Source organism: Elephas maximus, chromosome 16 (genome assembly GCF_024166365.1).
Source record: "Elephas maximus indicus isolate mEleMax1 chromosome 16, mEleMax1 primary haplotype, whole genome shotgun sequence".
Lineage (NCBI taxonomy): Eukaryota > Metazoa > Chordata > Mammalia > Proboscidea > Elephantidae > Elephas > Elephas maximus.
Genome location: NC_064834.1, coordinates 51,992,901 through 52,013,138, shown reverse-complemented (window position 1 = coordinate 52,013,138; position 20,238 = coordinate 51,992,901). Strand labels below are relative to the sequence as shown.

General features: G+C 46.0%; 1 protein-coding gene across 1 annotated transcript in view; it reads left to right on the top strand.

Moving 5' to 3' along the window:
- Positions 1 to 11,771: 11,771 nt before the first annotated feature.
- PKD2L1 (polycystin 2 like 1, transient receptor potential cation channel) overlaps positions 11,772 to 20,238 on the top strand; it is a 54,164-nt gene continuing 45,697 nt past the window's right edge. Inside the window, exons 1-3 of the mRNA XM_049855035.1 lie at positions 11,772 to 11,795; positions 18,657 to 18,937; positions 19,476 to 19,589. Of these exons, the coding sequence (XP_049710992.1) occupies positions 18,703 to 18,937; positions 19,476 to 19,589 (349 nt within the window). The 5' untranslated portion in view covers positions 11,772 to 11,795; positions 18,657 to 18,702. The remainder of the gene's footprint in view (positions 11,796 to 18,656; positions 18,938 to 19,475; positions 19,590 to 20,238) is intronic.

The following is a 20,238-nucleotide window of genomic DNA, read 5'->3' as shown; positions in this document are numbered from 1 at the left end:
GATACAGAGAGAGGGGCTGTAACATGGAAAACAGCAAGAGACTGCGGCACCAGACAGCAGGAAGCAGGAGACTGGTTCAAGATGGCTGCAGTGGGGTTTCCTGGCCCACATGAGAAAGCTGCGAGCCTTTGGGCATGAGGCTGACTGGCAGAGTGGGGTGCCTCCAGGCACTTACTGGTAGAGCTAAAAGCTTTGTAACTAACACTTGCCCAAGCGAGGCAGAGAGGCTGGGCTGAGGGATCAAGAGGCTGAGGGGCCAGAGAGGGGTGTGCCTGCAGGGTCAGCTGAGAAAAGGCTATCCTGATCAATGAACTGTATCCTGAGCATTCCCGAACCTGAATTGTAACCTGTCACTTCCCTAATAAACCCCATAATGGCGAGTATTGTCTCTGAGTTCTGTGTAGCCATTGCAATGGATTATCAAACCCAGCAGAGAAGTAGAAAATGCTGTGGGAGGGACGATTGGTGTCAGAATTGGTGACAAAGGGAGAGGGAAAAGGCATGTCTGACCTCAGCCTTCTAGGAATCAGCCTTGGGTTGTTGATCTTGATTCTCCTTCTTCCTTGTGAAGTTAGAGGCCAGACGCCCCTGCCACACCATTTTTACAGATAAACTCACTTATTAGCTTGACTAAGATAACAAAGACTGAGGACACTAAATGTTGAGGAGCACGTGGAACAGCTGGACTCTCTCAGACGCTACTGGTGGGGCCATGAACTGGTACAACTACTTTGGACAATAACTTGGCCCTTTCTTATAAATGTAAGCATCTGTCTGTCCTAAAATCCAGCAATTCCACTCCTAGGAATTTCCTCAAGCAAAATGAAAACATATGCCCCCAAAAAGACTTGTACAAGAAAATTTATTTCAGCTTTATTCATAATAGCCTGAAATGAGAAATATCTCAAAAGTTCATCAAGAGGAGAATAGATAAATAATTTATGGAAAATTCACACGATGGCTATTCAGCAATTAAAAAGCTGAACAACAAATACATGCCATGATGTGGATGGCTCTCATAAACATTATGCTCACCGAAGAAGATCGATGCAAAAATGTTCACAGTGAATGATTCTTCTTATATAACATTCAGTAACAGGAAAAACTGATCTATAATGATAAAAATCAGAATGTGGTTGCCTGGAATAGGGTAACTGATTTGGAAATGGGCCTGAGGGACATTTTTGGTGAAGGAAATGTTTTATATCTTGTTTTGGGTGGTGGTTACTTGAGTATATATAATCGTCAAAATTCGTCACATTGAATATATTGTATGGTAATTATACTTCAATTAAAAAAACTAGGATTGGGTAAGGTAGCCCTGGTGGTGCAGTACTTAAAGCGCTCAGCTGCAAACCAAAAGGTTGGCGGTTCAAACCCACCAGCCACTCCACAGGAGAAAGATGTGGCAGTCTTCTTCTGTAAAGATTAACAGCCTTGAAACCCGTAATGGGGGTAGCTCTACTCTCCAATAGAGTCGCTATGAGTTGGAATCGACTTGACAGCAGTGGGTTTGTTTTGGGTTTTAGGATTAGGTAGGAACCAGAGTGTAAGCCTAGTTGTTGTTAGCTGCCATCAAGTAGGCCCCTGACTCGTGGTGACCCCATGCACAACAGAATGAAATGCTGCCTGGTCCTGTGCCATCCCATATCACTTGGGGATTGGACTGTTGCAATCCATAGGGTTGTCATTGGCTGTTTTTGGAAGTAGATCTCCAGGCATTTCTTCCTTGTCCATCTTAGTCTGGAGGTTCTACTGAAACCTGTCTAACACTATAGCAACACAGAAGCTTCCACTGACAGATGAGTCCAACAAAGCCAAACCCATTGCCACCAAGCTGATTCTGACTCGGAACTGCCCCATTGGGTTTCCAAGGAGTAGCTGGTGGATTTGAATTGCTGACCTTTTGGTTAGCAGCTGAGCTCTTAACCACTACGTTACCAGGGCTCCGTGACAGACAAGTACTGGCTGAATAGGTACATTGGCCGGTTATTAAATCTGAGTCTCCCACAGGGAAGGTGAGAATTCTGCCTCTGAACCACCATTTCCCCCAAGCCTAGGAGTGCTGAAACTTGCTTCATTTATTCACTCATTCAGCGAATGTTTATTGAGGCCCTACTATGGACCAGGCACTGTTTTGGGTACTGGAGACACTGGTAAACAAGCTCCATTTTCTGCCCTTATGGAGCTTACAGAGCTTATGGTTCTGGTGGGAGAGACAATTAACAAAATAAGCAAATAGATATACAATGTCAGATGTAGAAAAAAGATCAGATTTAGATTAAATTGTTCTACAAAATGTAGGAAGGCAGAGGACTCTGGGCACCATCTTTGTTCAAGAGGAACCTAGACGAAACTCATGTCTTTTTTTACTTACTGCCCATTTGCCCTATAAGCCTGTTTCTTCAGTCTTTGTGCTAATTTTCCTAGATTGTCATCATGGACTAGGCCAGGACTGGGTGTGGATTAGACAGAATCTCTACCAGGTGGCTTCAAAAGAACATGTGATTCCAGGAGATGGCCTGAAGGCAGAGCTAACCAGAGGGGCCTGTCTCCTGACCTGGACTTTTAACCATTTCTGACCTCTGCCAGAGGTCAGGATATTTCTGAGAACTTGGAATTCTGCTCCCTGGTGGCATAGTGGTTAAAGTGCTCAGTTGCTAACCAAAAGGTCAGTGATTTGAACCCAGCAGCCGCTCTGCAGGAGAAAGATGTGGCAATCTGCTTCCATAAAGATTTATAGCCTTGGAAACCCTATGGGGCAGTTCTATTCAGTCCTATAGGGTCAATATCAGTTGGAATCGACTTGATGGTATGGGTTTTTGGTTTAGTTTTTTTTATTTTGCTTCTTGTCAGAGTACTGGGAGCTGAACTATTCCAGCACCTGAGCTGTCATATTTACCTGACTTTTGTCCTTTAAGACATCTGGAAGATGGCCCGGAGGACTCTTCTGCCTCTTCCCACTTGTAGGAGGGTCAAGTTGTTGCATTGTCCTGTTAAACTTTCCTTCCACCCACAAAGAAAGAACATGACCTCCAGCATGTCACTGCCAATAGAGATGCTTTTGAATGGTGGAGGCCCTTCTCAGGATTGACCTCAGCCCTTTCCCTTCTCCCTATGTGGAGGCCTCCCTTCAGTGACCTCACCATTCCAGGCATGGTTTTGAGGTTTCTAGTCTAAGTAGCCCAATGATAGTGCAGTAGACTTCCCTGGGAAGCCACGATCTGCCTGTGAGGAGAGTTTTCTAGGGGGCAGAGGGTAAGAAGGTGACTCACTCTCGGAGCTCTCCTGGGCTTTCCAGCGGGGCACGCTGCTGTTGCCTTTCTCACCTCTCCTGGCTGTGAATCAATCTTGGTTGCAAAATCAGACCATCCTTCTTGTGGAAGTTGACATGGCCTATTTAAGGGTTTGAAATTTATGCACTCATTCTGCATTCTGTGTTCTGGTTTTTCTGCTTCCTGGGCTCATTTTGAAGACCCCAGAATCCTGAGCTTTATGATACTACCTCTGGATTGCTTTGTGACCAACCAAGATTTGTATGCATCAGTTCCTTCCCTGTTTCACAGTGGGCAAGGCAAGGGGGTGACATAGTAACAGACCATTCTCAGGAAACAAGCTGGCAGTTGGGAGGATGTAAAATAACAAGATTCCGGAGCCTCTTTCTTCTTCTTCCAACTCTAGTTCCAGCTTCATTTCTGACTCGCTTGTTCATTGTCTCTCAGCTTCTCTCTCTGTGAAATGGAGAAAGTGGCCTGAAATTCTCATGTACTCCCTTGGCTTTGGGAAGTCCATACACCTAGCTCTGGTCTCCCAGAGGTTTGAGGAGAGGATGAGGGTCCCTGTGATAGGCTTTCTGCACATGTGTGGTATTTATCCCAGGAAATCATTTGACTCCCATGAATGCCCACTTGCCTCAGTACTGGGGACAGTTTTGGGCTCCGTTTTCTTGATAGGTTTAGGGAGAGAAAGCTTGGGGACACATGTCTGGGATTACGGTGCATTTACTGCAGAAAGAAAGAAGGAGATAAGACTTGTTGCTCAGTGGTGAGAGCTGGTCATTGCCTAACACCTATCTTGAGAGCCTGTGACTGTCCCCAGCCAGATGCCAACAAGGGGGAGTATGATCACAGATTTTCATGCAACTTGGGTGGCTCACTTGACATTCTCTGAAAAGAAAAGCATCCACAGGCTTTGAACCCTGGGGAGGGAGAGCTCACACAAGGGTTGACTGTGAACCCCATAGGCGCTCACGGACTTCAGGGCTATCTCCTTCCTCAGCTGCCCTGCAGCCCTGCTCTTGTTATTTTCACCTTCCTTGCTCTTTTACATTTTTTAACACAGATTAAAGCCAACTTTTGGGAGTCTGTAAGTAAATGTAGTACAGTCCCTTGGCCTCAGAGCCTCTCCACAAGTGACAGAAACTAGGCCCACTCCTCCCGCATGACTGACAAGTACTGGACACAAGCCTTCTCCCAGTCCTATAGCTCTAGTTACTCCAGATCCTGAGATTAACATGTCTGCTTGGTTAAATAAATAACCACACTGAGGCATATTGTCATCCAAGCAGCCCCACATATCTGCCCATCCGCATTGCCCGTGGCATCAGGGCGAGAGGCCAGGGCTGTAGAAACTGCTTCATAATCCTGGCCTCTCAGCCTTTCCCAGGGGGCAGAGGGCAGCGTGAGGAAGGGACGGAAATCAGCACCAGTGCCTCCTCTCCGTGTTTGCCCCAGCCAGCTCTCTGCCAAGAGAAGGGAGCAGGGTCCTCCCAGGCTGTGTGCTTGTTCCTCTCCTGAGTGCTCCAAGCTGAGTCAGAAGCAGCAGACAGCCAGGACAGCTAGTGTAGGACTCTCTCTCCTGCACAGAGGAGAGGGGACCAGGCCGTCCTGTCCTTTTGGAGCCTGTCTGGGCATCACTGACTTCAGGGAGAGATTGGAGAAAACAAGAGATGGGGCCCCACACCTGCATCAATATCCTGGTTCACTCACACCTCCATAAATATCCTGGTTTGCTCATCCACACAGTCCCATGCACAGTGGGTCGTGCTGGGGTAATAATGAGGAAAGAGACCCTGACCTTGGGCAGTTCACCATAGTGGAGGCAATCCTTCTGACCAGGGTGATGGAGGTTAGCACGGGGTGCTATAGACCCCAGAGGAGAAGCCCACACCAGACCCAGCTTGGGAGAATCGGGGAAGACTTCCTGGAGGAGGTGGTGGTGCTAAATGTCAAGGGGCCAACAGGGATGGGTGTGGAGAAGGGAAGTTGACAGAATCTTGAAACAGAGACTTCTCTGATTAGGATACTCAAAATGGCAGGTCTGGGTCCCAAGCTGGAGAAATGGTGAGGCAGTTCTTCCACTGAGTAATCCTGGCTGAGAAGGGGCAGTGCTCCCCTCTGGCCCATCTCCCTGGGTTTCCTCACATCTGTCTATTGATATTCTCCATAGGGCGATGGCCTACCCTTCCCGCCAGCCCTTCTCCCCAAGGCTTTTCCCTGTAAAGCACAGAACAACTAATGTGTGTGTGTACGTGTGCATGCATGTTTTCATGTGCAGGTACATATACCAGGGGCCCTCTTAGGTTATCACAACCTATCTCTGGAGCCTGCAGATCAGATAGTGTGTTTGGAAACAGTTATAAGCCCAGTGCCCCCACTAAGAAATAAAGGGGAGGCAAATGGAAAGTCTTTCTTGCCCTGACTCTGCTTCTAAACCAAAATGGGCAGAGGAGAGGGGCTGGCACCTGTTTTTTTTTGCTTTTGTGGTCAGAGAGAGTTGTAGCCCCGCTTGCTTCTGAGGGTGCAAAAAGTGCTCTGAAGGGGGCTACAACCGACCTAGCCATTCCTAGTCCTTCAGAGCCTCAATCTTGCTCTTCTCTTTCTCTCTTTCCCTCCCTGGCTGCTGCTCCCTACAGAACTCCACCGCAGAAGGCAAACTTTCCCCCAGTGTACCTAGCCTTGTGCACCCAGGGAGCACAATCAGCCCACTCCTCTCCTTTGCCTGACAGTAACCTCTTACATGGCTGAAGTCACCGCCGCTTTGCACTGACACAGCGACTGAGCCAGGCCCAGCAGAGCTGTGAGGTCCAGAGGGCAGCTGGCTGGGTGCGAGGCCAAGCTTCCCTCTGTGTTCTCCCACAGGGTGGGTTCCCAGCCAAGAGTTCACTTCTCTCCCATTCCATCCTCTGAGCCAATGTATCCACCTGGGGATTGGGTGTTGACTGAGCTTGCCCTGTGCCCAGCAAAAAGCCACTTCTCTGCTCTGTATGGGGAGAATGGAGCCAAAGTTCTGGTCTCACCCCTGGGGAGCTCACAAACAGGACAAAGCACAATAGCAATGGGGCAGGAGAGTATCTGCTGACGACTGAGGGTAAATATATCATATTAAATGTGGTAAGAGTTCAGGGAAGGGAGTGAGGGTGCTCTTCCTAAAAGAGGTGCCCCTAGAATTGGTTAGGCGAAGAGAATGGGCTTGAGATACACAGAATTTTTTTATGTGCAGTGTGCCAGGTGTTTCAACGATCTATTAATACTTATGCACATACTTACCCTTTTTTGCAATGCTCAGAAAAGTTGTACCAGCTGGGGGTTGTTGGGGTGGGGGTGATGTGATGGAAATATATCAGTTGCCTAACAGCTGCTAGGTACGTGCTAGGTACTTCTTATATTTTGTCTAGCAAGTAATTCTTTCCAACCATGGAAAAAACATACTAAGTTGGGAGTGAAGGGACTTGCTGAGCCCTGTTTCTCCCCCATCCTGGGACCATCACCACAGCCTCCTGTTGTGGTCCCACTTTGGCCCCCCTTCAGGCTATATAAACCCTGGAATCTAGAGGCCTGGCCCCCAGGCAAGTTACAGCCGGAAACCCTCCTGGGTCTACTAGAGGCCCCTTCCTTCTACTCTACTCCCCAGCTTCACCTTTCTTCACCTTTTCCCTGGCAAAGAGGGAAAAGGGAAAACCCCACACTTGTCCTCAGCTTTGCCTTGGGCTTCCAACAAGTAAAATAATGTAATCAAGGTGGATTTCCAGGCTACCTTGTTGCCCTTTTCCCTTTTACAACCCAGCATCATTTCCCAAGGGGATGCTGAATTTGCAATGTTATCTAGCCCACAGGGGCTGTTGCAGAGTCCTCAGTTTCCCCACATCCTCCTTACAAACAGCAGCCCAGAGAGCCAACTCCACTCATCCCATCCCTCCCAAGCCACCTTTCACCTAAGGACCAGCCAAGGGGAGAGAGGGGCCAAGTCTAGAGCCCCATTCACAGCAGGACCCTCTGCTCCGACTCAATTTTTACAGCCTCACAGAGGCCCACAGGAGGCTATTGACCCTGTCAGTCCCCAGGACTTGCCAGGTACCTAGCATTCTTCTCCCCCAACACTCTTTTGACCAAATCCCTGCTTTCCCCGAGACAAATGCCAAATTCTTTCTGACCCCCAGGAGCTACCTGGCCTTCTAGGCTACCTGGCAAAGCTGTGGCTGCGCTATCACATAGATTGGCTTTAGCTGAGGACAGAACCACACTGCCAACTCTGGTGCCAGGGGAGGATCATTTGAGGCAGCAGGGACCCCAGGAAAGGGATGGGGCATGGTGCCAGCCAATCAGCTTCTTGGCACCTGGGCCTGTGGGTCATGGTTGAAGCCAACACCCAGGTAATCCCATTTCCTCCTTCATGTTTTAGGGCTTACAAGCAAGAAGATGCCAAGGGCAGAGGCATGGAAGAAGTAGGGCTTGTTGCAGGGGGCGGGGAGTGGGGAGGAAGGGAGGAAGAAGTGTACCTGTATTTGTGCAGGAGAACAGGAGAAGAGTCTGATTCAGAGGATGGGAGAAGCCTGGTTCCTGGTCACTAGGGGAGTAGAGGGGGGAGTGCAGTGAAATCATCACAAGAGGTAAGAGGTGGGGATTGAATTGCCCCCCTCAGAAGCAGAGAACCGTCATGGTGGCACTTTGTAGAAACTCCTCAGGGCTGAGGTTGCCCCATCTCGAAAGGAAGGTGTGGTGGCCAAGAGAATGGGCCTCACAGACCTCCAACTACAGGTAGCATAATTGACCAAAAGCATTCACCTGGGGCCATGCTACCCACATGCTCCCAGCCCAGCAGCAACCCAACTGATGAGTGAGCTGGTAGGCCTCTTCCTAAGAGACGTAGAACTCTCCCGATGATCAATTTTTGGCCAAGGACTCCTCAAAGGTCTTGCCAAACCTTTCTTAGACTCAAGGGTGAATTACCCAATAAACAAGATAAGATGGGCTCACTTGTACTTACTGCCTAATTTCACTCATGTGAAATTGTTCACAACAGATTGGGAAGTAAACACAAGGAAGCCTGCGTTTCCTTTGCTCACTGGGTAATGCATCCCTGTCAGGGACAATACGTTTGAAAAGAGGCTTTGATTCTGTAGGAAGGTGCTGTGGGATTGGGAAAGAGACAGATGCCAGCCATACCTAGAAACAGAATCTTTGATGTGGTGAAAAAAAAAAAAGTGAAATTGTTTAGGACAGATGATCTGGTGAGCAAGGTAAGCACCATGCTTACCTTGCCCATTGGATAATCTGCCCCTGTTTAGGCTACACAGTAGTCTATTCCCCCAACCTGCCTACACTCTCTCTTTCACTTGGGGTCAGACTTACAACATAGTCAGACCGCTTTTCCTAGACATCCTTGGATCCCTCCTTATTTTCTCTCACAGGTGTTGCCCCTACCAAACCCCTTGCATGTTTATCTAGTTTTAGCGTCTGCTTCTCAAAGGACCTAGATTAACAGCATACTAGGCCTCCAGAATGGTAAATCCCTTTAGCATGGTCAGACATAAGCCCTCAGAGCTGCCCAGAGGTAAAGGGTAAGTGCCAGGAAGAAGCTGGCAAAAGGAACGGTCCCCGTTGAGTGTACACCCTCCAAACTCGGGTTAGTCCGCTCTTGTAGTCAGGAACGTCTCTTCAGTCCCTCCACAGAAATAGACGGGAGTGTAGGTTCTGCTGCCACCTTGTGGCCACTGTGGGCAAAGTAGCTTCCTGCCTGCCCTCTTGTCCTATGGTACCACTCAGAAGATTTATTGTTGTTATTGGGTGTTTTTGAGTCAATTCTGATTCACAGAGACCCTATGTGACAGAGTAGAATTGCCTTATAGGGTTTTCTTGGCTGTAATCTTTATTTTTTATGGAAGGAGATCACCAGGTCTTTCTCCAGCGGAGCCGCTGGGTAGGTTCAAACTATCAACCTTTAGGTTAGCAGGGGAGCTTAACTGTTATGCCACCATATTTGTCTATTCCTTTCTATTCTTATTTGACCAACATAATGCAGGCTTTCATTATCTGTCCCTGAACTAGCACAGAAATCTGCCAGCTGGTTTCCTTGCTTCCAATTTTGCCCCAAATCAACCCATCCTATCCAGCATTGTCAGACTATTTTTCATAAAGCACAGCTTTGATTTTTTTTTTTTTTTTGATTACGTTACTCTTTGCTCAGAAACCTTCTTTGTCTTTCTGCTGCCTAATGAGTTAAATGTTTGGCATTTGAGGCCTTTCCTATCTGTCTCAAACCCTCTTTCCAGGCTTATGTCCCATTTTCCAGCCAAAATGGAGCTATTCTTCCAAAAGAGTACCCAGTGCTCCTACCTGCCTGCCTTTGCTTATGCTGCCTTCCCTGTATAGTTGATACAAGGGAAGTCACTGTCTCTGCAGTCATACAGAGCCAGTTCTGAAACCCGATTCCACCATGTTTCCTTTCAGAGCCTCAACTTCTGTACCTGTAAAATGGAGATAATAAATCCTACCCCATAAGATTATGAGAGAATTAACTGAGATAATGCTCTGTAAAGTGTCTGTCATGTGGGTGGTTGATAAATATAACTATTTTCTATTTCTGTCTCTTAGGAGTCCCTGTGTGGGGAAAACAATTAAGTGCTCAACTACTAGCTGAAAAGTTGGCAGTTCAAACTTGCCCAGAAAGAAAGGCCTGGTGGTCTTCTTCTTCCAGGTCGCAGCCTTGAAAACCCTATGGAGCACATTTCTACTCTGATATACACGGGATTGCCCTGAGTTGGAACCAGCTTGATGGCAACTAACAACAATATTTCTGTCTCTTAAAATATTACCCATCCTTCAAAGTTCATCTCAATACCATTCTCTTCAAAATTCTTTTTTTTTCTTGCAAGTGGCCATCCAGGTTACAACTGGTTCTCTATTCACCTGGGGCAACAGAGGAAGAAGGAGTCCAGAATAGGAGGAGGAAATGGAATGAGTGGCTAATTGCTTCCATAAAGAACTCCCTCCTTTGCCATGAGACCAGAAGAACTGAATGGTACCTGGCTACCATTACTGAATGTTTTGATCAAAGATTCTGTAGAAGAATCCTGATCAAAAGGGGTAAAATGCAGAACAGAATTCCAAATTCTCATGAAATTCTGACTTTCAGGAGCCATGGAGGTTGGATGAACCCCCAAAATTATTGCCCTCATATAATCTTTAAACCTTAAATATTAAACCAAAAAATCCCCCGGAGTCTTCTTTAAATAAAAAAATAGTTTAGCTTAATTAGTAAAAAAAAAAAAAAAAAGTCTGCCTTGAGCATTGTGCTCTTTTAAAGAACTTATCTCTGTGGGACGCAACTGACAACAGCGACTCAAAGGGTTTCAGAAGAAACTAGGGGGCAGTGAGTGCATGTTAAAGGTGCAGGAATAACTCGGAAAAAGAGAGTAAGAATAGTTACATGACTTGAAGAATATCACCGAATCGTGCATGCAGAAACTGTTGAATAAGTATGTCTTGCTGTGTGCATTTTAACGATAATGTAAACAAACGTATTTTTGACCTTCCCACCTCCTAACACTCTCTGCTTTTGAACTATTGCTAATGCTCTACTTCTCGTTACGTCATTTGTATTTGTAGATATTTGTGTATCTGTCACATTTCATCTATTTCCTTCTGTAACTCGCTTCCAGTAAGATAGTGAGTAACACAATGTCTTAGCCTCAGCAGGAGATATGTAAAGTCATATCATGGATGATGCCCATGTCAGGAAATAAACTATTGTATAATGATTCCTTGATAAATGGAGAGCTAACTTGGTGAGGCAACTAGCCAAGAGTTTCTCTTAAGTCTGAGATAGAAGTGAACTTCATGTCTTTATGAACATAGCTACTCAGTGCTTGCCTTTAAAAATAATTATTTTTTTAAACATAAAAGTACACATAATCACTGAAGAAAAAAAATTAACGAGATAAAAAGCACCTGTAATCATACCATACAAAGATAACCACTACTCAATTTTTGGTTTGTTCACTGTTAGATCTTTTTTCCAGGCATGTATACAAGTATAGTATCCACATAAAATTTGTGTTCTGTTATAATATAGGTGCATGTACTATATGGTAAGCATTTTCTTATGACATTAAATATTCTTCAAAAATATTGTTGATTTCTGCCTAATGACACATCATAATTTATTTACTTGCTCCCCCCGCCCCACGGTTGGATACTTAGGTTTCCTCTTTCCCCCCCGCCCGACTTGTTTTGCCATTATGAATAATTCTAACACAAATATCAGGGTAGATTTCTAGACTTGGAATTACAGGGTCAAGGGAATAAAACAAATAAATAAAACTCTTGGTTCTGAATTCTGGTTTAGAAAATTCGTCCTTTCACTAGCTACTTCAGTTCCTTTACTAATTCTTGTCTCTTTTCCGGGTTTTTAGGAGATAACTAACTTCAGAAATGAAGAAAGTGGTTGGGTTCCATGTCTTAAGGCAAGAATCTGATGCAAGCTTAGCTCAACTCATATTTCAGCGACCATAAACTGTAAGTTTTAACATTTCTTGAAGTGTTGCAACTTTCTCCTTGTTTGGTCTTTTAACTTGGCCTATTTCCCTGTGCTTATTAGCAGTAAAGCATTTTTGAAAACCTCAGAAAACCTTGTTTACTGCAGGGACAAGAAGGGAGAAGAGCCACAGCCTCTACCAGACTGAGTCCAGCACAACATTATGGTAGCTACCAGCACCTACTGCTCTGAAAGGGATCACAATAGAGGGTCCCGGACAGAACGGGAAAAAAATGTAAAGAAGAATTCAAACTCACAAAAAAAAAAGACCAGACTTACTGGTCTGACAGAGACTGGGGAAACCGCAGAGTGTGGCCCCTTTAGCTTAGTAGTGAAGTCACTCCTGAGGCTTTCCCTTCAGCCACAGATTAGACAGGCGTATAAAATAAACAATAACACATGTAGTTCAACCACGCATATGAGACTAAATGGGCACACTGGTCCAGGGGCAAGGACAAGACTGCAGGAGGGGACAGGAAAGCTGGTTATATGGGAATGAGTAACCCAAAGTTGAGGAGGGTTGACATGTCATGGGGTTGGCAACCGATGTCACAAAACAAGATGTATATTAATTGTTCAATGACAAACTAATTTGCTCTGTAAACTTTCACCTAAAACACAAGTAAAAAAAAAGAAGAAGGGGAAAGAGAAGCAGAGATCATTCCATTCCTCAGTGGCCCCAGAAAGTCAGTCTCCCGCTATATGTCCTCATGGCACCCTGTACTTCTCCTTTGTAGCACTTTTTATACTTATAAACCGTGAGTTAGTTGTATAATTCTTTATGTAATACCTCTCTTCTCTGTTGGAATGTAAGTTCCATGACACAGGGGCAATGATGGTCTTGTTTGTTACTTTGTCATCCCTGTGGCTAAGCATAACAATTGACCATCAGGTTGACTCTGACTCTTGAAGCCACCATGCATGTCAGAGTAAAACAGTGTTCCATAGGGTTTTCAAAGACTGATTTTTCAGAACTAGATCTCCAGGCCTTTCTTCCGAGGCATCTCTGGGTGGACTCAAACCTCCAACTTTTTAGTTTGTAGCTCAGTGCGTTAATCATTTGTACCACCTAGGGACTCCAGGGCTAAGCATTATTCCCACTATGTAGTTAAACAAACCCCTCAAAAAACTATGTAGTTAAAGAAAAAAAAAAATAGCATTCAGTAAATACCTCTGGAATGAATTGATGACTGGAGTGAGGACTCTGGATGGAAAAATATGTGTCTTCTATAATGGGGCCCTCAGAGGCTGGGACAAGGAGGTATCTCAGGTGACTGCTCTGAGATCTTAAAATGATACTGGAGGAGTGTGCATGGGGAGGACTCGCCCTGGTGCTCCAATCTCCCCTCTTCATGGGCTTTGGGCATTGATCCAACTGTGACTCTGGTGAAATTTGGTGAGTGGTGACGAGAGCAAGGGGAATTGAGCTCTCTCAGTCCTTCCTGAAGCCCCTCTGTTGAACAACCCCTTTCACTCTCATGGCTCTTTTTTCTCCTCTCCTTCCCTTTTTTTTTTTTCTTTCCCTTGAGGTGGGTCCCTCTCTTTCTTTCCAGCCTGGTGTCTCAAACTCACATGCAGCTCTTTTCTTCCCCGCTGCACTCCCTCCAGCAGGTGGCCTGACCGATACTCTGCATCAGCTATAGAACCCTGATGCAGCTGAGCTCTGCTTAGAAGTGATAAGGCTGATGGATTACTGCAGGGCCAGATGAATACATGATGTCTGGACTACACCCAGCAAGGGGGAAGTACCTCAGGGGCATGATCAGCACTATGTTTGCAGGGGTTCAGGGAACCGAAGACTTACTTCCATATTTCTGTTGATGCATCATTTATTTTCCACCCACTTGGGTTTGATTGGTTTTCTCCATCTGGACAGACTTCTGTGGAAACCATGGACAAATGGACATAAAGATTATGTTCAGGAGGTTCCCCTAGAAAAAAGGAGGAAAGCTGAATATCTCATTCAAAATGGGTCTCTTTGGAGAGATGCAAGATGCAAAGTGTATTCAGCAGGACTGTTGACATAGGCAAGGTGATAGGGAGGATGTCAAAGGATAAAGTGGGTCATTTTGATGAGGAGGTAGGTTACCTCCAGCCTTTCTGTAAGGTTTCAGAATAAACTGAACAAAAAGATATATTCTTGGCTTCCTAGGCTGGAGATAACCTGCAACAGGACTTCATATACCTAAACCTTCCAGTGGATGTGGCTTGTTCATTCTGATGTGTTGGAAAGCAGAGACTAATGGAGGGCCTGGGGCAGTGGTGTGGTGTCTGTTGGATAAAAATAGTTAAAAAGGACCCCTTGGGCTTAGCCTACTCATGTCTGCTTGCTTGGTCCACCATATTTGTTACTGAAAACTTGGGCTACTCAAATTTTAGTATTTTTCCACACAGATGACTCTAGTGGTATATAAGGTCTTATACCCACGATTCTTTCTTATAGATATATAGGATTCTTCCTTATAGATATATGATTTGTGATATCTTCCACTGAGAATCCTTGTCATAGTGAACACTATTACTTATGGAGTATATACTATCGTTTAGTTTATTGGGGTTAAAAAGCTGAGAATCACTATGCAGAATACAGAAGCTGGTATGCAGTTTATTTCTCCCTGTAGAAGCTGAAATGTGACTCATCCCAGGGTTCTTTTCTCTAGAATATAGAAGGTGACTTATTCCAGGGGTTCCTTCTGGAGAATTTATAAGGAGATGAATCATGAGTTCCCTCCCTGTCAACTTTGGTGTCTCTGGGTTCTTTATCAGGGTCTAGTAGGTCTGGGTGACACTGAAGAAGCTGGCTAGGATGAGCATAGGATGAAAATAATGGCAGAAATGGGATTATCCTCTTCCCAGAATCTGCACTAGGATAGCATGTAACCAAAAAATTGATCACAGTGAAGCAAAGGGACCAGTTTGCCAGGTGAGCTAAGAAGCATCATGATGAAGAGGTACTTCTGGTTTTGATGGGCCACAAGGCTTGCCATGTGGTTATAAAAATCTTCTAAGAGGTGCTTGTATTCAAAGACTACTTTTATAATACTCTTCAGCCAAAATGCCATTATTCAATTCTGTAGGTGTTAGCTTCTGGAAAAGGAATGGGTGTGGGGACCTTCTCCTTCAGAGACAATGAAAACCAAGTCCTAGCTGAAGGTACCTACCTTAACCATGAATTGCTGTGTATGAGTAGAGTGCACAAGAATGAATACTATGACCAGAAGAACTAGATGGTGCCCAGCTATAACCAATGACTGCCCTGACGGGGAACACAACAGAGAACCCCTGAGGGAGCAGGAGAGCAGTGGGATGCAGACCTCAAATTCTCATAAAGAGACCAGACTTAATGGTCTGACTGAGACTAGAAGGACCCCGGAGGTCATGGTCCCCAGACCTTCTGTTAGCCCAAGACAGGAACCATTCCCAAAGCCAACTCTTCAGACAAGGATTGGACTGGACTATGGGATGGAAAATGATACTGTAGAAGATTGAGCTTCTTGGATCAAGTTAGACACGTGAGACTATGTGGGCAGCTCCTGTCTGGAGGAGAGATGAGAGGGCAGAGGGGGTCAGAAGCTGGCAGAATGAACACGAAAATAGAGAGTGGAGGGAAAGAATATGCTGTCTCATTAGAGGGAGAGCAACTAGGAGTATATAGCAGGGTGTATAACTGCCTTGATTTGTAAACTTTCACTTAAAGCACAATAAAAAAAAAAAAGAATGAATACTATGGTAAAATAATTAAATTTGTTGTGTGCTAGACCTTTATATCCTTTTATTTTAATCCTAAAACAGTCCTTATAGTCCTTTGGGTAGGCATTATTATCAATACTTTAAAATAAGTCATTAGGTAAGATAGGTCTCAAAAGTGACTTGCCTAGAACTAGACAGCTGATAAGTTGGTGAGCCGAGAGTTAAACCCAGGAGTTTTGGTTTAAAGTTTAAGGTTCTGGGGTATTGCTAAACGGATAAGAGGCAGCCTGAGCAGCAGGACTTCCCTGAAACTGTTGCCCCCCCCCCTTTTTTTTTTAACAGGGCATGGCCACTCAGGAAAAGTCAAGGGCCGGTAGAAGCTTGAGGACATGGTGAAATGCTGAACACAAAGTCGTCAGGAGATCCTGCTTGATTATCACATTTATAGCTTCTTGAGCAAGGTTAAACACCCTAGGAATGTAGGCAGCATTTTGAGAAAGTTTCTCAAGCTGTGTTTCATAACCTGCGCTCCTAGGAGTATTATGGATTGATCCACACACATGGAAAGTGCTCAAGACTGAGTGGGGAAGAGCGATAGAATGCTGCCCATTCTAGGGGCTTAGGTAGCTGACCATAAGCAACCCAGCCCTGGCCCTGAGCTCTGCGGGTATGGGACCTGTCACATGATCAACCTCCTTGAGTCTATCCAAATCTCTACTGATCTCAGGTCTCCCCCCAGGAATTCAAAATTACCACAAGGAAGTCAGAAACCATTTCCTGTTCCTTGCTCCACTTCTCTGGAACAGACCGTTAGCCTCCTGTTCATCACCCCCATCCTGAGGTTCAGTTTTGCAAGCCAAGGGGCCTTTTGCAATGTTTGAAAAGCTCGTTGGTTAAGAGGCAGCAGCTCCCTTTATTTCACCTTCAGCTGATTTAACATAAGACAGCCAATACTGGCACAATTTCTTATCCTTCTTCCCAAAGAAGACAAGCACTTTGAAGTGTGTCTTAAACAAAAACAAAAAACCAAACCCATTGCCGTTGAGTCAATTCTGACTCTTGGCAACTCCATGTCCCTGGGTGTTACAAACAGTTCGCACTCGACTACTAATTCACCCGTTGACTTCGTGGGAGACAGACATAAAGATTACGGCCTAGGAAACCCTATGGGGCAATTCTACTCTGGGGGTTGCTACCTGGGAGTTGCTATGAGTCGTAATCTACTTGACAGCACCTAACAACAACAATAACTAATCTAAAGGTTGGCTATTTGAACCCACCGAGAGGTGCTGTGGAAGAAAGGTGATCTGGTTTCATAAAGATTACAGCCAAGAAAACCCTATGGAGCAGTTCTGCTCTAATACATGAGGTCACTATGAAGTGTGTCTTACTGGGGAGTAAAACAGAGAGATGGGGTACTACTCCACCCAGGAAGGCTCACCAAGCGTTCTCAGTTCACTCCCTTTGTGGTATCTGGTCCTGGGGCAGGACCAGCTGTGCAGCAGACCCTGAGGGGGCAGGGAGGACAGCTACTTTTTCAACCCACTCTGAGAAGTTGGGGTACACTTAGTTATCAAGGAGCTGAGTCCAGCCCTAGTTTGCGTGGGATCAGGATTTCCTAATGGTGATACTCAATATAGGCAACTTCCACCAGGCTGATGTTTTACCAAACATGAAAGTGGACTCCAGGTCACTGAAGCAATACAGTAGCCCTAGTTGGAGAGCCTGAGGTGTCCCTGGGTGGTGCAAATGGTTAAGTGCTTGACTACTAGCCAAAAGGCTGGCAGTTCAAACCCACCCAGAGACGCCTCAGAAGACAGGCCTGGTGATCTGTTTCCAAGAGGCCACAGCCTTGAAAACCCTAAGGAGCAGTTCTACTCTGCACACATCGGGTTACCATGACTTGGGATCAATTCAACAGCAATTAACAACACAAACTATCAACAGGTGGAGAGCCAGGAATTGGAGAGAGGACAGCTTTCCCACCAGCCATCAAGGATAAGGATATACTACCAGCACTTGTGGGACCAGCCCCATTCTGGAGCATAGCACATGCCTGTAGGTGAGCCAGGGCAGGTGATCAGAAGTCAGAGCTGGGCATACCAGGGTTTGAATTCAGAGATCTGAGGTTAGAAAGAAAGCAGATTCTTCCTGATTTATATTTCCATTTTGTGCTCAAGCTTGCCATTTTAGGCCCAGTACTAAGCAGAGACATAGGATAAGGTTGCCAATTGACCTGAGTTCTGATATCAACTTCCCTAAAGGTGCCCCAAGCCACATTGTCCTTGTCTTTTGCTCTCTGACTCATCTTCCCAATCAGGTCTTAGCCTTTTTGCTAGGCTGAGCCCTACGCATTTAATGACAAGCCTTCTACTGGTATACCTCACCCATAAGCCATGGGAAGACAAACTTCACAGAGGAAAGGAACAGATAACCTGGAGCTCTGGTTCTTACTGTCTGAGACAGGGGATCCTCTTCCACAATCCTTTTCCCCCAGCAATGAGGGTGAAGTGTGGGAAGGGAGCCCTCCTGCTCCACTCCACCTGGGGACCGTTCAAGGTGAGACATTAAAGGAGCTCTGACCCTGCTGGCTGAGCCTGGTAGGGAGGCAGCACAGTTTAGTCTCCCATTCCTGGCCTTGGTTCCCCATCCCAATGCATGCCAGCCCTTTCAGGAGCTTTTAGTAGTAATTATCTCAGCTCCACAATGAAGTGTCCCAGCCTCCTTCTTCTCTAGCTTCTCTCATTGCTCTTTCATCCCCTCTTCTGTCAGACCTCTGGACCAGCCCTCCACCCGGCTCATCTGCAAGCAGCACCACCTCCAGCCTTTACCTCTTTCACCCACCCTTCTTTCGACTCCAATCTCCACACTCCCCTTTTCCCCTCCAACCCTTGCCTCCTAATTCCCTCCCACCTCCTTTCTTCTGTCCCCTGGGACTTGCAATGAGAGGGGGTGAGACAGCCCCTGACAGGATTGATGGCCATTCCCCACATCTTCTCCTCTACCCCTCCCTCCCTCCAGCAGACAAAGATTCCCCTTACAAAAGGACAGGAGACAGAGGCTGTGTGAGACCAGCTGCTGTCAGACTCCCTTTCCTTTGCCCTCTTCTGGCTTGGCTGGACTGAGCCTCTAGTAGTCCCCTCTTTCTCCAGGTGACAGTGGGCACCTGAGGCGCCAGGTCCTCCACCTCATTCTTCCATGAATGCTATGGAAGGTCCCGAGGGGCAGGAACTGCAAAATCTGGGGAACGGAGCCTGGGATAACCCTGCCTACAGTGGTCCCCCTTCTCCACATGGCACACTGAGGATCTGCACCATCTCCCATGCGGTGCCCCCTCAGCCCCAACCCAAGAAGTCTGAAGATGGACCCCAGGAGAAGGCACACAGGACCCTGGTGTCCAGCTGCTGCCTCTATATCTGTCGAGGCATCAGAGGTACCTGGTGGGGGAAGGTTGTCCTGGGATATTGGAATCTGGAGAAGGGGTCAGCAAAAGCTTTTAGGGGGAATTGTGACCCAAAAAAGAGTGAAATCTCAGTGTATGTTTGGGGTTTGTGACTTGCCTATGTTAGAGCAAATGTCCCTGGAACACAACCCACTGGTCTCTAAATGGATAAGCCCGATGTGGTCATCACTTGGGGGCTCGGAGACGTACGTGGAGCTAGTTTGAGGGAGGACAGGAGTGTTATGATACCCTGGACTACTCCGCCTGGAGCAAGTGCTTCCTTTTCACGCCTTCGTTCTCCTCAATCCATGCCTTCACCCATGCCTCTACCTAGGATGTTTGTCTCAGGGAGTTTGATGGAAGAGGGCAAACACAGGTGTGGTTAGAGTAGCCAGATTCAGTCAAGGGTAAAGGGTAGGGAAAAGGGCTAGGGTCAAAATGGAAGTAGAATTCAGGGGCAGATAGGTGGCAGTAATTGGGAGGGACTGTACTGTTTGGGGACCCTGGGCATCTCTCCAATGTTCTTTAGGACTCTGGGGAACAAACCTGACTGAGAACACAGCCGAGAACCGGGAACTTTACATCAAGACCACCCTGCGGGAGCTTTTGGTATATATTGTGTTCCTGGTGGACATCTGTCTATGTGAGTAACGTCTGTCTTTGTATACATCTGTCTGTGAGAAGCATCTATGTGCGCCACATCTGTGTACACATTTCAACTGGCAACAGCTGTGGGGACAGCATCTGTTTGTGTAAGCAAGCTATGTCCCAGGAACTTTAAATCAGTATTCAAATCCTATTTATTATCTCTTCAGCTTCAGATACTTTGTTATAAAAAGAACTTGTCATTGAGTTCAGTAGAAGAAGGCAAATTGTTAGAAAGCTGTTAGTAAAATTTACTTTGTCAAGAGTTGCAAGGGAGCCCAGTTTTTAAGTTTAAGTTACTGACATCTATAAGCAGCTATCGTTTTGGCAGGTGGAAGATTTTGCCCAAAGAGTAGAGACCATTCCTTTCTGTTTGGAAGAAAAAAAAGCTTGGTGGGCTTCACAAACTTATCGTACTATGTCTGATCCATATTTCTTTAGAAGCAGGAAGAAAAAGATTCAGGAGACCTTAGAGCTCAGATCCCTGATAAAAGGATTAGAGATGCAGTTGGTGGGGTTGTGAACACAGTTAAGATCCATGTGAACTCCATGTAAGAGAGCGCTGTGCCAAAGGCAGTTCAGGGAAATTTATCTGAAGCTCTAGCTATAGACACAATCTGGGAAGGTTTGTTGTTTTTACGTTGAGA